At 35.1% G+C, this 17015-nt stretch overlaps 1 protein-coding gene across 2 annotated transcripts in view; it reads left to right on the top strand.

Moving 5' to 3' along the window:
- LOC106138317 (target of rapamycin complex subunit lst8) overlaps positions 1 to 17015 on the top strand; it is a 31858-nt gene that overhangs the window by 3556 nt on the left and 11287 nt on the right. For both annotated transcript variants that reach the window (XM_060947359.1, XM_013339446.2), the window contains exons 4-6: positions 1994 to 2147; positions 3002 to 3192; positions 15005 to 15147. In XM_060947359.1, coding sequence (XP_060803342.1) covers positions 1994 to 2147; positions 3002 to 3192; positions 15005 to 15147 — 488 coding nt within the window. The remainder of the gene's footprint in view (positions 1 to 1993; positions 2148 to 3001; positions 3193 to 15004; positions 15148 to 17015) is intronic.

Genomic DNA, 17015 nt, shown 5'->3' with positions numbered 1-17015 from the left:
TACATGTGACCTCATAAGTGTATAATGTCGCAATGTTTGTATTTATTTTATTCTTTATTATTGTTACAATTATAATTTGTAAAGTACAATAGGTGGACTTAATGCAATAATTGTACTACTTCCAACTTTCCTAAAAGTTGGTGCAACCGTTAAGGGTTAAAATCAAATATCCTTTCTGAACAGCATGTAAAGTCAAGAGAAACGACGATAAGGGGAATTTTCATCCCAGTATAAAATGAAGTTATTGTGGGATTTGCGAAAAACATGTTTTATTTTGTAGTTGGCTCTTAATTCATCACTTTTGGTATGTGCCATTTAATTCGTTGCATTTTGTAGGTAGTGCTTATTTGGTCGCTTTTTGTTAATGGCGCTAAGTTCACGAAGGCAAAGCTGCGGGTAAATGCTCGTGTTTTATAAACTTAGGTTTCTCCTTTAAAGGCTAACAAAATAATTCAAACAACTAAGCCATCGAGTCTACATGTGGCCTTGGAGTCTTGTGGCTATTGTGACTTGTAGCTCTGCCTATCCCGTAGGGGATAAAGATGTCTTATGTGTACACACGCATGTGAAGGTCTAAATAATCTGTATGCCAAATTCGCCAAATTAATTTCCACTAAAATGTTTTCTATTTATATACCTGCCTAAATCCATTTTAATCCAATTTTATATGGGGGTAGATATTTTTTAAACTTGATAATTTTACATCGAAGAACCTAATGTGGTGCTTTAAATTCTTTTTTATTATTCAATATGTCGGTTGGATTGCTTTAATCTACCCACCATGAACATGAAGGCTGACTTACTTGCTGTAGCCCGCGACTACGCACACTTTGATGAGGTTATCTCAAAATTTATTTGATTTTTAAAAATCCACTATAGCATAGTTGATTTGATCCATATGAGATGTTCCAAATTTTAATCTTTAAACTTTTGCTAAGGCTTACTTATGTTAACTGTTGCTCTCCACTTCGTTCGGTACAGTCTATTACATGTTTTATTTTCCAAAATGAATTGGTTGGATCGTATAATGTTGCAAGATACGAAGCTATTTCTTACCATAAAAAGTTAACGTGTGCAAACGAACAGACATACATACTTAATTACTTCCTATCTGTCTTTTTTTTTCCGTTTAAGTACATCCAATGTACAGACGAACTTTTGCTGTTTTATTATAGAGATGTGTACTGTTATTTTTTTGACATGATGTTGATATACCTACCCACAACCTGTTTATTGAGGGTTAACTTACAAAAATATAAATGCAAGTAAAAATTTTGCATACTGAACGTGACACGCCATCTTAACTAACGTTTATATCGTTTTAGTAAAAAAAATGTGATTACGCCATCAAAAATTTAAACATGTGATTTCATTTTCAACAGTTAAGTATTTTATATCTTTTTAAATTATAAAAAATATGATTTTGAAATTCAACCTGACATACCTACATGTGAGTTACATGCAATTGTAATAGTATAATACGTTTTATTTTCATGTAACTCTCATGTTTGCCCGGGGTTCGTTTTCAGTCATATCATATGTAATTTACTAGTGCCTATGAGGTAGTTACTGGTGAAGTCTCAACGGAAGACTTTCTTATCTCTTACTTTAAATAAGCTTTCTAAATATTATATATTAGTTAACTTTCTTCTTTGTAATTACCTACGTATTTAATTTGATTTGTTTTTAAAAGCATTACATAATAAAAAAAATATTTATACCCACGTTTAAATTATTATGAACATACATACATTTTATATTTATGAACATACATAGGATACATTTTTATATCACGTAACGGGACAGAACCAACAATCTTAAAATACGGAAAGGTAACATTCCGCTATTTAAACTGAGGTTAGATAGTGAGATATTGTTTGTCAATTGCCCGAACTATTATATGTGAAAGTTTTTTTTTATATTTTCAGTGCATACCTACCCACGTTTTAAAATAAAATTACTTTCAACAGCTTTCTTTATTTTTCAATTTCAGTGCCGGCTCGCAGCTGACCTGCCAGGGCATATTCCAGGTGCCCGCCCCGGTGAACGCCGTGGTGCTGCATCCGGACCAGACTCAGATCATGGTCGGCGACCAGAGCGGCATCATCCACATGTGGGACCTCCGTACTGATCAGAACGAGCAATTGGTATGCTTTCTACTGTAGTCCATTTCTTTAGATACTTCCTGAATCACTACATAGTATAAAACAAAGTCGCTATTTTAGTCTGTTTGTCTGTATGCTTAAATCTTTAAAACTACGCAACGGATTTTGATGCGGTTTTTTGTAACAGGTAGAGTGATTCAAGAGGAAGGTTTTTATGTATAATTTTTTCCGAATTTTGCACCCGTGCGAAGCCGGGGCGGGACGCTAGTTATATATAAATCAGCTTAATAATTATGGCTTTTTGTTGAGAAATATATCTATACTTCTAATATAAAGACGCAGGTAACTGAATCGTAACCTTGATTTGCGGTTCCCCTGCTAAGTTTGCGAAGGTCGGATCAGCTTCGTGTAAAAACCTGACTCGCCCAATCAAAATGTGCACCCCGGGCTCGTCTCTCACTGGCAACAGCTAGTCCCAACTATATTATAAATGCGAAAGTAAGTTTGTTTGTTTGACACCTATTCACGGGTTATCTACTGAATTATCCTTTTTGAAATATTCACGTATATACATACATATAATCAAGAGTTTGGAGAAGGACATAGGGCACCTTTCATCCAGGTAAAAACTATAGTACCCGTGGGATTTGCGAAAAACCTGTATTCTTTTGTAGGTGGTTATAAATTCGTTGTTTTTTGTAGGTGGCGTTTAATTACTTGCTTGCTGGTGGAGTGGATTTAGTGGTGCTAATTTTAAATTCGTTAAATTCGTTGCTTTTTGAAGATAACTAAGCGTCATCTTCAAAAAGCAACGAATTTATTCACGCGGACGAAGCTGCCGGTTAAAAGAGGGCTGTGGGAAACACTCGGTTACATATAAATGAACGATTTTCCAGATACCAGAAGCTGAAGCGTCCATCCAGGACATAGCCATCGATCCCGAGGGGAAAATGATGGCCGCCGTGAACAACAAAGGCAACTGCTACGTGTGGTCGCTGGGGGGCGAGCCGCCGCGTCCCGTGCCCAGGAAACACATCCAGGCGCACAGGAAGTACGCGCTCCGCTGCAAGTTCAGCATGGACTCCACGTGAGTAGCACTTCTTTGTGGCTTTAGTCCTGGTGGCATCCTCGTCTCTCTTGAGGCTTGTGTACAAGTAGGTCAGAACAAATACTGTTTAAAAGCGGGTCCGTACCATGGTAGGGATGTTGTTATAAAAGAAAGTCTACGAACTCGTCACATCAAATTTAAACACAAGCTCCGGCTTAACCTCTGAGCTGCCGAACCCGCGATCCGATTTACAACCGAATCTGCCGCGGGAAAGCAATTTTTCAAGCGAGAAAGGAGTATCAAACTTATAGTACCTAATGCATTACTAATACTCATTATAAAATAAAAAACGTGGCCAATAGGGCGAGTGTTGATCAGAGCTGAAGCAGTTGAGGCTAGTGCACTGATCAGTGCTTAGGCAGCAGAGAAGTTAAACTATTCCGCCGCGGCGCCGCAGTGCGACGACTGGGCTGTCAAGTGAGTAGAGTACGCCTTCTCCTCCTAGCGTTGTACTCGTAGATAACATTGAGTCTGCAATAATTTATAACGTTTTTAATGTGTTTTCTACATTATAAAATCAGAACACACATTCTAAACGATTTACACGATCTTCTCAGAAATTGTTGGGGGACAGTAACATTGTCAAAGGTAAATTGGTTTATTGGAATGCCTGGTTCGTTGGTTCTTTTCGTTCTCTATACTTAATCGAATTTAATTTCTCCTAACCTTTGCGATTACGTTCTTTGTTTGTTCATGGAGTTTTGTTTTATTATTAGTATTTGAGCGAAACGTTGTTCTCGATATTTATTTTGTTTCTACTTTAAATTTAGACAAATAATGTGTTGGCGAAAGATAAATTATCTAAACTTAAAATAGAAACGAATAATTGAGAGAGACGTTTTGTTAAACAAAAAATATCAATATCTAATCAAAGTTTGTTTCCTTTTGTGCGCCATTTTTGGCGTTCGGTTGTCCAAATTTTTCTTTCATTATATCTTTTTTTTGACGCATGTTTTTACTGGTTTCCAATATTACACTATTGAAATTCACGACTAACTAAGATTCAATTAAATCTTTAATGTCTCGTGTCATTTACCGATTTAAAAAATGGAGGTTCTAAATTCGGCCAATATTTTATTAGCCTTACGTAGCACCTTTCATTCTGATATAAAGCCTAAGTATAAAAAGTTGTGAATTAGTACGTGTGGTACAACCACACGTACCAATTCATGGTTTTATCGGTGTTGTAATCCATCCTTATGGCGTTGAACAGAAATTAAAGCTTGTCAATAATGCATATCTTTTCAAAGACATGGATTATTGACAAGTAAAAAATAATTTGATAGAGCTAATTTCTGGTGTTGTAAGTTAGGTCCATTGGGGCAAGTGTAATAAATTTTTTTGCCATCCACAATTCACATTCAAATATTTCTGCTCTAAAGCGGCATAATGTCAAAAGGTTTATCATTCAATGTTCTTTGTTATATTATAGTTTATGTGATAATATGTCACAAAATGTTGTTAAACATCCTAAGGTATCAAACTGTTACACTTTGTGTACTCTGTTATGGTGAAACAGATGAAAATTTCTTTTAATAAATGTACTTTGACCTGTAATACCACTTTTAACGCAAATAAACTTACTTACTTACTTACTAAGATTGCTTTGTTATCTGTGGTTTGAAATATAGATTTTGAATCTATTTCACTCAAATTACGGTTTTTTTGCATATTCTGAATTTTTTGTTCTGGCTGGGGCAAGTGTGACTCTTTTTCTCTAATATAGTGATGTGCTTAATTAATCGATAAATATTTTTGAAGCGGGCGAACAGCAGCGGCTGCAGAGCAACAACTAGTATGTGTATATATATATATATACTTATGTAAGTAGTAGATAGCTGTTCGCCCGCGTATCAAAATAAAATAAAAAATTTATCATAGTAAGTAACTTTCTTCTTTTATTGCTGCTCTTAAGGGGTTGATTTATGAAATTTTTCCGTTTATAAATCTACAAAACAATTTTAGACTTTCGTAATATCAAACAAAATATTAAAAATAAACCTCATAATGCGAGTTAAATAAAACAAAAATAGAAGGATTCTCAGGTTTCTAAAGAGTAAAAAAATGCCTTTTATGAAGCTACAAAACAATTATAATCTTTAATGATATCAAACGAATAAATTAAAAATAAACCTCATCATGTGAGTTAAATAAAACAAAAACAGAAGGATCCTCAGATATCTGTAACAAATCAATTTTTTTACGATGTTTGTTGTGAGAATAATATCCATATCTATTTTTTTATTCATTGAAAATTTAAGAAACTTTTTATTGTCTCTGTAATGTTTATAAAATTGAATTCTGTATTGACCATGTTTTTCTATTTTTTGTATTATACCGACATAAAACTTACAATTACTATTTTCAAAATGTCGAACTAAGACTGTATCATTCTTTTCTATGACTGAATCGTCTTGAAGCCTCTAATCCAATATTCACCTGGTATCCCATCATTGAAGGGAATTTCAATATTATTACGGCGAACGTATTGGCCAATTAAAGCTCTCACTCCCCGTCGGGTTAAACCAAAACCGTATCGCTCCATAGTATGCAGCATTGTAGAGATTTTTTTTTCAAAATCTGGCGTTAATACTGGTCTTCCACGATTACTCGATTTCACACCTCGATCGCCATTCACACGTGCAACTATGGTTGATCTCGGAATATTAAAAACTCTGGCAGCTTTGTATGCTGTCATCCGTTGCTCCTTCACAGCTTGTACGGCTTCTGACAGTGTTTGAGGTAAATATTTGTCACTGGTTTTCCTAACATAGTGTCTTACCATCTAAAACAAAAAATAAAATAATACTACATTTAATTGTTGTAACGACATTCCAAAGTAGGTATTGCACATAACTACATTTGTTTCAATCATGTGGATGGTAGCTGACGTCAAGGTAAGCTCGATAAATGTATAGGCTGTCCCATCACTAGTAATGTTGTTCTCATAGAACGCTACTGGAGTAAACGTGACACTGTCACACTTTAACAGGTTAGGTATTAGGCGCGATGTTTTTCATGTAAAAAAACGGAGTAATAGTCATGAAACTGTACGAAATCATAAGTATATAATACACTTGAAATAACTCACCTTTTATTGTGTTAAAATAAACCAGAAATAACTTGTAAAAACTTCAAATCAATTTCAGCAAATTTTACCGCGTCCCGTTTGTATTCGACAGGTGTTATATAATGGCATCTGTCGGTAAAACAGTAGAAGTTAGATACGCCATTTTAAAACAGCACGGTAGCGTAGACGTTCTAGCATAGATCAGAAGATGGCGTTTTAACTAAAAACGTGTATTTCTCGCAATATTTGTAAACGTCACAATAGCCCCACGGTCACGCTTGCCCGGGTTGACCTTTTATTATTGCTAGGGTTTGAATTTTTCTTTAAACATTTTTTTAAAATTTTTCACTCAGTCCTGGCATGATTTCTACTAAAACATTTTCGGTTAAATTTATATGAAGATAAAAATATTTTAGTTAAATTAATCAAAAACCTTGTATTTGTTTTGATTATTAAAAATATTTTCGTAACTTATTTATAACTAGCGACCCGCCCCGGCTTCGCACGGGTGCAATGCTGATGGTCGTAAAAAGTAAATGACAAAAAAAAAATATTGTGGGATATCCATGAGAGATAGACATATACCATCGCGGAGTTTTCTATAGACCTTTTCAATGTGTACAAATAATTAGTACACTATTTTGGTAAATCTCGTAGGGTTCAGCCTGCGTTTGCAATGTACGCGGAAAAAAATATGATAATTAACGACATCACATTAGAAACCTCAAAAACAACAGTATTTCTCCATTTTTTAATGGATGTTATTATATATATACATTATACATTATATAACCTTCCTCTTAAATCACTATCTATTGAAAAAAACCGGTGACATCAAAATCCGGTGCGTTGTTTTAAAGATTTAAGCATACAAAGGGACATCGGGACAGAGGAAGCGACTTTGTTTTATAGTATGTAGTGATAATGAGTTTTTTATTACTTCAACTATTTGAATTTATATAATATTAAAGCAGTTGAAGTAATAATAAATTAAATAAACCGCGAAAAATGAACAGCATCGTGCAAAATCATGCGTCACAATTATCGTTCCATCCTGCTCTCACAGTGATCAAGATATATATAGCTATACGATAGAATCATATTTCATAAGGTAAATGTTTTATATTTGTTGCAACAAAATAATGAACACTGACAGTTATTAAAACCGAACATAGACAAGAAATAGAAAAGATTTGGGCTCCACGGTAAAGAAAGAATTTTTATTTACAGTAGACGATAGAGACGGGCAGGTCCCACACCGCTCTCTGATAGATGGATTTCAGTCAACTCTGCAACTCCAAAATCTAAATCTGAGTAGTTTTTTAAAATCGGTGCCGTCGAAATTAACTCTTTCGAATTTTTGTGCATCGTCTAAATAATCTTTAACTTCCGGGGAAAGTCTTCGATGTTTGGAATTTAACAATGTCACATGCATTTTGAATTTGACTTTATCTTGCCCATATCTTTTCTTCATTATCTCTGCTTTATAAAAGTAGTCCGACAATGAGTCGATGCGATTTTGTAGAATGCCAGTTAGGTCATCCTCTTCTGAAACATTGCAATATAAAATATCAATTGCTCTCGGGTTATCATTCATATACGACAGACCTTTTAAACATATTTTTAAAGGTAAATGCTTTCGTATTAGTGGCATCACATTTTTTTCATTCCCTTCTTTAAGCAGGTTGGAAGCCTGCAATGTCTCCTCGTCCGTCAGACACATGACTAACTGACTAAAAACTAACTAACTCTTTCGCATTTTCGTGCATTGTCTAAATTATCATTAACTTCCGGGGAAAGTCTCCGATGTTTGGAATTTAATAATGTCACATGCATTTTGACTTTATCTTGCCCATATCTTTTCTTCATTATCCCTGCTTTGTAAAAATAATCCGACAAAGAGTCGATGAGATTTTGTAGAATGCCAGTTGGGGCATCCTCTTCTTGGACATCGCAATATAAAATATCTATTGCTTTCGGGTTATCATTCATATACGATAGACCTTTTAAACGTATTTTAAAAGGTAAATGATTTCGTATTAGTGGCATCACAATTTTTTCATTCCCTTCTTTAAGCAGGTTGGAAGCCTGCAATGTCTCCCCGTCCGTCAGACACATGACTCCAATAGTGATGTGCAACTTGCTCCCTCTCATGAATAATGAGTCTTCAACACCACTCTCAATTGGACAGGTTTTCAAGACGGCACTCTTAAAAGCTAAATATCTCTTCTTGATTGAAGTGGTGTTAACCGGTATATTTAGGAAATGAGTTGATTGTGTTTTATTGCTGAAAATGAAACAATTTCTTCCAAACATTTTCTTGCTGATTTTACGTTATCGACTGTCTTTCCAAATATTATAATTACCCCGGCCTTTGGGTATTCTTAAATAAGACTGTTTAATTTCCTATACTTCTTTCCATAGCACCTATTTTCCAATGACTTACTTGACTTAAGGTCCTATTTCCCCTAGCTGGGGCAGAGGGCATCCACAGTGCGTCGCCATCCCGCTCGGTCTTGAGCTTCGCGTTTTATTTCGCTCCAAGTCTTCCATAGATTCTTCACCTCTACGATGATTGTCCGCCGCCAGGTCTGTTTAAGGCGGCCACGTTTACGCTTTCCTTGGGGATTCCAGTCTAGGGCTTGCCTCGGTATGTGTACCTTCGGAGCGTGTGGCCGATCCAGTTAAAATTTTTCAATATTTTCCAATTATACACCTAAATACGTATTTCTGTTATATATCATTATATTTCACCTTAAACTAAAAATAAGTAAACTAAGATACACTTTCACTTAATGAGAAATATCAATTCTACACGTAAATATTTACCTTTAGAAATACTATCGAAATCCTTTTTTAATGGTAAATATTTAAGAATTGCAGGTAAGAATATCTGCATGCCTGCAATGTCTCCCGTGCTCTGTGTCTGTCAAACACATGACTCCAACACTGATGTGCAACTTGCTCCATCTCATAAATAATGACTTTTTAACACCACTCTCAACTTTATTTTATTATTGCCTCGTGTTGCAAACGAAACAATTTGATTCAAATATTTTCTTTCTGCTTTTATGTTGTTGACGATTTAACCAAAGATTGGTTTCTTTTGGACTTTTTAAATGAGAATATAATTTTCAACACTTCTTTCCACAGCACCTTTATCCAATGATTCAGCCTTAATATTGCTGTGTTATATTTAAATAGGTTTTATAGTTATTGTTGCCAAGCTTAATGACTTTAACGCCACAATCAAAGTGTTATATAGGGCCAAGTTGGCTGAGTTCATTATAGCTCTTAGTAAGTCCTTATCTGACTCTGTTGTAACCCACCGTTATGTGCCTACATTGTGCTATTATCGCTTTGATCAACTCTTTCGCATGTTGTGCATCTTCTTAATTTCCTTTAACTTCCGGGGAAACTCTTCAATATTTTGAAATCAGCAATGTCACTTGCATTTTTACTGTTTTTTTGTCCATGATTTTTCTTTATTAATCCTGCTTTATAAAAATATTCCGACAAAGAGTCGATGAGTCTTTGCACTATGCCAGATGGGGGGCATCCTCTTACACATTACAATATAAAATATTTTGGGTTATCATTCATTTTTGATAATGACATTGGAATTTGTTCAGTTTTTAAATGCCGTGTGGTTTCCGGCACTTTTGAATAGATACACTCTCCATATCTTTCCCATTGCCAAAAAATGCGAGATAAAGTCCAATAACATTTAAAAACTCAAATAAAGAGCATTAACTTTTTTGAAGTATATTCAACAGAAGATTCCAACGTAGCTTGCAATCACATTTCGTTTTCACGGTTTTCCGAAAAAGCACATAAAAGTACACGTTAATTGCAAATCTAAATGGGCATAAAACATTTTAATTTAAAGGATTAAACATGTGTAGTCAAAAGAAACGGAGCCTTTTATAAAAATAAAATTAAAACCTTAGCGACCTTATACTAGACGTTTTAAAAAATATAATTTACAAAATTGAGGCAAAATAATGACATCTGATATGATATATGAAGTATGATAAGGATAAGGTGATAAGGAAGTAGGATAAGGTGGATGATCAATATATAACTGATCCCACTGAATTATGCTTTTAATAACTATTTCATTGATAAAAAAACCTGTAAATACTCTAGTAATAATAGAACATCTCAACAACCGTCTGTGGTCATGGCTCCATGTCCCTCACATGTTGTTTATAAGATTGTTTAAAGTTTTAAAAATACCGGAAGTGTTGAGTATGATGGCATATCTACTAAAATAATTAAAATTTAACCGCCAACAGTCCAACTGAGTAAACCTTACTCAGTTTGACTGTAAACAATTAATGAAACTATTTGTCATCATCTAAGTTATCTAATAAATTTCAGCTTGTATGCTGGTGTTTTTCTAGGGGAACTGAAAATATCCATCATTACACCTCTATGTAAAAGATAAAAAATAAATAAAAAAGCAATACTATAGACCAATTAAAATTCAACATTGTCAAAAATCTATAAAAAAACTTGCGAATTCGTATTCACAATTCTATTTCGAGGAAAAGCTTATTTTATGTAATGAACAGAAAGGTTTTTAAATGTTTTAAATGAAGCTGACAATAGAAAAGAAGTTTGTGATATTCCGATATGACGCAAGCTTTTGATTATGTTAAACTTGACATACCACTTGAAAAAGTCGAAGCTATAGGTGTTAAGAGAAATTTGTTAAATTTAATTGGATCCTATTTATTTGACCGTAGGCAAATTACACAAATACCAATTCAAAAATGGAACAACATTACTTAGCAGATGAACGTTGCGTTAATTATTTATTATATGTATAATACAACATTTCTGCGTGTGGTCATTCAACACCCATCAGCGAGATGGATTTTTGTTGGTCATTTATCTACTCATCGCCGTTTATCAGGTTTTGATGGTCTGGATGAAGTGAATATAATTAATATCGACTTTAAGGTTTCTGCAAAGTCCTGTATAGCCGCATACTCGAAGAACTTATTTCGACCATTGAACGGGCCGAGGGTCTATTGGTCGTGTCTGAATATAATAAAAAAGAATTTGGCCTGTTCAAGATGTCGTCTTATCGTCGTCTCGTCTTAGTGTCGATTGTCCTTTTTTCATAAGTCTGTCAGTCGGTTTTGGTCATCTAAATTGTCAAGTCAAAGAGTCTGTTTGTCCATGAAGGCTGAACGGCCGCTACACCCATGTTTTCGTTTGTTTGTTGTCAAGGGTTTCTTTCGCCATACCGGACTGTCTCATCGGGAGTACCACAAGGGTCCGTTTTGGGACCTATACTTTTTACTATATGTATGTGTAACTGGATTTATCTCTTGTTTTTGTTTCTGGACACGATGTCATCCAATTTCAGATGAGGTTTTTTTTGTTTACTGATTTTTTTTTCGGTGGAAACTTGTAATTTGTCTTATTTCTTTTTGTCGTTTATCTTCTTATGTTTTTGCTGTAAGTTTTCCAAAAATGTAACATAAATAATAAAATGTGGCTCAATCAAAAAAAATTGTAATTAAGTTACCCATAATTTTTTTACTGATCGGCATTTGTTCTCATAAATTCATCAAAATAAAATTATTGTTTAAAAATCTAAAAAATATCCTTGGTTAGCTGCAGGGATGTGATTAACTTTTGTTTATCACATCCCTGACCGTCCCGAGACCTGATCCGTTACGAGAAATAGTACATGATTATAAAAGAAATCACTTGCAATAGCGAACTTATCCCATGAATGATGGATCTCTTCTAGTCAATCGGCGAAAAGGAAATTAACTACATAAATAAGTAAAAAAGAGACAAGTCGCTGTGTAAATACTGACATAGATACAAACAATAAACATATATAAACTAAGATAATTTTATAATAATTATCTTTAAGCCTTGTGGCAAATAATAAATAAAAAGAAGTTGAGAGTGGTATTAAAAATTCATTATTTATGAGATGGAGCAAGTTGCACATGAGTATTGGAGAAATTCTTACCTGCAATTCTGAAATATTTAAAAAAGGATTTCAATCGTATTTTTGTCTTAATTTGTGTGTGTGTGTTGTTTCATTTCTTAATTATATGTTGAAGACTCATTATTTATAAGAGAGAGCAAGTTGCACATCACTTTTGGCGTCATGTGTCTGACGGACGAGGAGGTGGAGTGGAGTGGTGGAGTGGAGGAGGAGGAGGACATTGCAGGTTGCCAACCTGCTTAAAGAAGGGAATGAAATAATTGTATTGCCACTAATACGAAAGCATTTACCTTTTAAAATACGTTTAAAAGGTCTATCGTATATGAATGATAACCCGAAAGCAATCGATATTTTATATTGCGATGTCCAAGAAGAGGATGCCCCAACTGGCATTCTACAAAATCTCATCGACTCTTTGTCGGATTATTTTTACAAAGCAGGGATAATGAAGAAAAGATATGGGCAAGATAAAGTCAAAATGCATGTGACATTATTAAATTCCAAACATCGGAGACTTTCCCCGGAAGTTAATGATAATTAAGACAATGCACGAAAATGCGAAAGAGTTAGTTTCGAAGGCACCGAGGTTTTAATGAACTACTCAGATTTCGATATTGGAGTTATAGAGCTGACTGAAATCCATCTGTCAGAGAGTGGCGTGGGAGCTGATGGGTATAGCCTGCCCGGCTCTCTCATCGGTATTTATATTGACAAGTTTAAAAAAAACAATTATTGTATGCGTTCCTTTACACTCTTCGTAAAGATTGCAAAGCTATAGAGGTCTGACATCTGGTGTCCCTTAGGGCGGAAATCTCTCCACTGCTCTTCTCTATTTTCATTGACTCCCGACGTCACGACGTAACGACTCGTCTTTTCACTTCTCGCCATCTAGATTTCCGCCCAGAAGGACGGATAGCTTTGCAGTCAGCAGAAATGGGAAGAATGGAACGCATATAATAATAGTTTTTCTTTAAACTTGCCAATATACCATAATATGTCCTTACGTTTAGTTGTTTGTCAAAAGTGCTAGATAGGTAGTTATGTAGACTAATAGCCTTGGTCTTGGATTTTTTTAATTTACCTATATAAGTATTTATCATAAAATATAGTGTTGTTGAGTTAGTATCTCGTTACCCGAGTCTCTAACTTACTTCGAAGCAACTCGATCTGTGTAGTTGGTACGGTATTGATAAATCATTAATTATTCCGTGAATTGGAAAAATACTCCATCGTATCTGAGATTTGCTGTTTTTCGAACATTGATATGAACATTTTATTGTTGATAGGTTTGAAAAGTAGCAAATGCAGAAAATGTCGAGACCATGTGAAGGAATGGGAGTGCTGAAAGTAGACCTTAGGCCCCAAGGCAATATTCTCAAGATTCATCTATACTACTATACACTAGATATATAGTGCTGGTGGCGTCTGCAGTTAAATTGAATTATTCTTATTATACGTACTAAAAAAATTTGTTTCTGTGGCACAGCCAGGGTGTCTTTACCTTATACTCGCAAGGCGCACCCTGGCCCAGAAAGGTCAAACACCGGCCAAGTGCGAGTCGGACTCACGCGCCAAGGGCTCCGTGAAAATTTTAAGCGTCTACCTGTAACCGTAATTAATACTGAGCAAAAAATAATAATAAATAAAAAACACATTTGTTGGTTGTAAGGTACGGACGCTAAGGTGTATGTAAAGTAAGGACTTTTAGGTACGGAACCCTAAGAATGAACTTTTCTTCATTGTCCTGCGTATTGTTCCGTGTTTTAATGTATCTCGTCAATATTTTAAAAGTATCATACATACATATAATGATATGTATGTATGATACTTTTAAAATATTTTAAAAGTATCATACATACATATCATTATATGTATGTATGATACTTTTAAAATATTGAACAAAAACATCTATATCCCTTGCGGGGAAGACAGAGCCAAGTCTTACAAAGAATGATAGGCCAAGTTTAGCTGTGTGGCTTAATGATAGAATTAAGATTCCAATATTAACAGGTTACTAGCCCGTTTGTTCGAAGTTTGAAATTATCATTGGCTAAGATATGCCAAGAAAAGTATGACTCCTCTTTTCTTCCTCTTTTAGAATTCCCAAAGTAAACAATCTTTGAAAAGACCGTCGATAACGTAGAACCAGCATAAAGATGTTTAAATCAAATTATTTTATTTTTGAAAATGACACTACAATCGACGCCTTCTCTTAACTACTAACCCGTTAACACCACCTCGTCTTAACCGTGCCCAACCGTTTATTTTGATTTTGACAGGTCATTTAATGTTGTACTATAAAGTTGCCGATATGATTTCATACGTCAATAGATTTAACTTCATAAGAACTATTTTATAGATTTAAATATAATTTGTATTTTATCCAATATTTTGAATATCCAATATTTTTTAAGTATTTATATTATTCACCTTAAATAATATTTGTTTTATAGATTTTAGCATCGATTTTTGTTATAAATAGATATAGATTACACTTTACATTTTACAATGATTTTGAAGGGATTCATTTCGATTAATTAATAAAGGGAAATGGATGTACCTACACACGCTTATAAATTTGGGATTCTTCTTTTAGGCGATGTGCTAATAAACTGTCATAAGCCATACATCTGACGGTGGCATTCCAGTATTTTTAAAACTGTTTGCTCAGTCTACCCGCCAAGGGATATAGACGTGATTATATATGTATATTTATAAAAAGTGTAACTACAATTCCCCAGCATGCTGGTGACGACGTCCGGCGACTGCTCGGCGCGCGTGTGGCGCACCAGCGACTGGTCGCTGCTGCGCGAGCTGCGACACGACTCGCAGCGCTGGGTGTGGGATGCCGCCTTCAGCGTTGACTCGCGCTACCTCTTCACCGGTGAGCCGATGACTCTAGCTGCCTGTTGACGGGCCATGCAAATTGTTAGCAATGATGTTGGCAATTTTATCTATATTAATGTTATAAAGATGTAAGCGTTGGTGAGCTGTTTGATGCGGGTAGTCTTCGGAGATACTGAAACGATTTGAGAAATTCTTTCACCATTAGACAGCTACATTAATAAAGTACATTTCATATTTAAATAAACATGGATACATTTAGATTAATCAACACTTATAAAATAATCCGGGAAGTTACGAGTAGTATAAGGTATTTTATACGAGTATATAAAAAAATAATTACATAAAACTTGTTTTTGAGCATTGTGTACTTGTTTGAGTAGTAACAAGAATCATCGTGATTAATTAAAAGTAATTTCATCATTAAGATAATTTTGCGAAGATAAATATTGCCCCTTACAGCACGGAATTTTAGATTATGAAATATTGTGAAATTAAAAAATTCGCGCTCCAAATTCTAAATCTGAATCTCGTTAAACTTTAATTTACACGACTGCAACATAAAAAGGGGCAATGCTTTAAATTTTTTTTAAACTAGGTTTTAACCTATTTTTTTAATTCTATGTCTAATTTATTTCTTATTCTTTCTGTTATATTTAGATAGGGAAAATCGTAAAGGCCTAATAGCTAAACTTATATTTTCAACTATGACTTAAAGTCGGTTTATTGAGATCGTGTTTAAGATCGTACTGCACCTCACGCTTGTCTGAGCGTCGGCTTCCATGATTCGGGTTGTATAACCAGAAGGATGGGAAGACGTGGTGGTGGTGGGATAGAACCCCGGTTGCGACCCAAGAGGTTCGACACTATCTTAAAGAAAAGAGAAGATAATGTCGAACTCGAACCCTTCGGAGTAGATCCGTTATACTACTCCAAATTTGTGGGATCTGAAGCTAACTTCAGGCGGATCAGAGAATTCGCGTAGGTATCTGTGGCACAGAATTCGGAGTGGTTTCGAGTGAAGCGACGCTAAATCAGGACGATTTATATTTTTTATTTAAGAAACCAAAAAAATTAGGAAGTGTTCAGGATATCAGATTAAGGCGACTATGCGATGGCATGGCTTGCATATAGAGTGAATAATGCATAACTAAAGTAACACTAAAGAGATTTGTAGGGAGTCAAGAAAGGAGGTCTTTTGAAAAGAGCCAGGGGTGGCTTGTGACCACTATCCTGAATTCAACTCTATTTTCACATGAAGCGACCCGTGTGCAACCCCCGCATCCTTGCAACCTGGAAACCTAACCAATAGTGGATCATGGTTAATTGTTCCTCAAAATAAAAATAAGATCACGAATAGAGATACAGAATAGGGATACCATAAAGTACAAGGTAATGAGAATTAACCGAAGGAATGAGTTCATTGTATGAGATGAAAAGGTGAAAATGGATGTAGCAAAATAAGCGTGCAAAACAAGTGGAAAGGTGTAGTCTCTGCCGGGCAGGCATAGATACCGAAATAGATGCGTGATGTCATCTCCTCATGATGGTACCAGTTGCGTCCTCTGATGAAGAGGTCGGGGTCCGCTTCAGAATGCAGACCACGATCATGGAGTAGGTTAATCAGGTACACAAGCGATCCCGTCAGGTCTTCCTGCAATGAAATCAAACCCGGATTGCACCATGTTATACATCTAGTTGCCTGACTTTACAGGTTTCTCACGATGATCTCTATAAAGCCATACAGGTAGTTAAGAAAAAAAAAACAATGATAAAATATGATGGTGCCGTGTGGTTCCCGGCACCAATACAAAAAAGAATGGGACCACTCCATCTCTTTCCCATGGATGTCGTAAAAGGCGACTAAGGGATAGGCTTACATACTTGAGATTCTTTTTTAGGCGATGG

This window comes from Amyelois transitella, chromosome 13 (assembly GCF_032362555.1).
Source record: "Amyelois transitella isolate CPQ chromosome 13, ilAmyTran1.1, whole genome shotgun sequence".
Lineage (NCBI taxonomy): Eukaryota > Metazoa > Arthropoda > Insecta > Lepidoptera > Pyralidae > Amyelois > Amyelois transitella.
The sequence above is the reverse complement of the archived record's forward strand: the minus strand, read 5'-3'. Positions and strand labels throughout refer to the sequence as shown.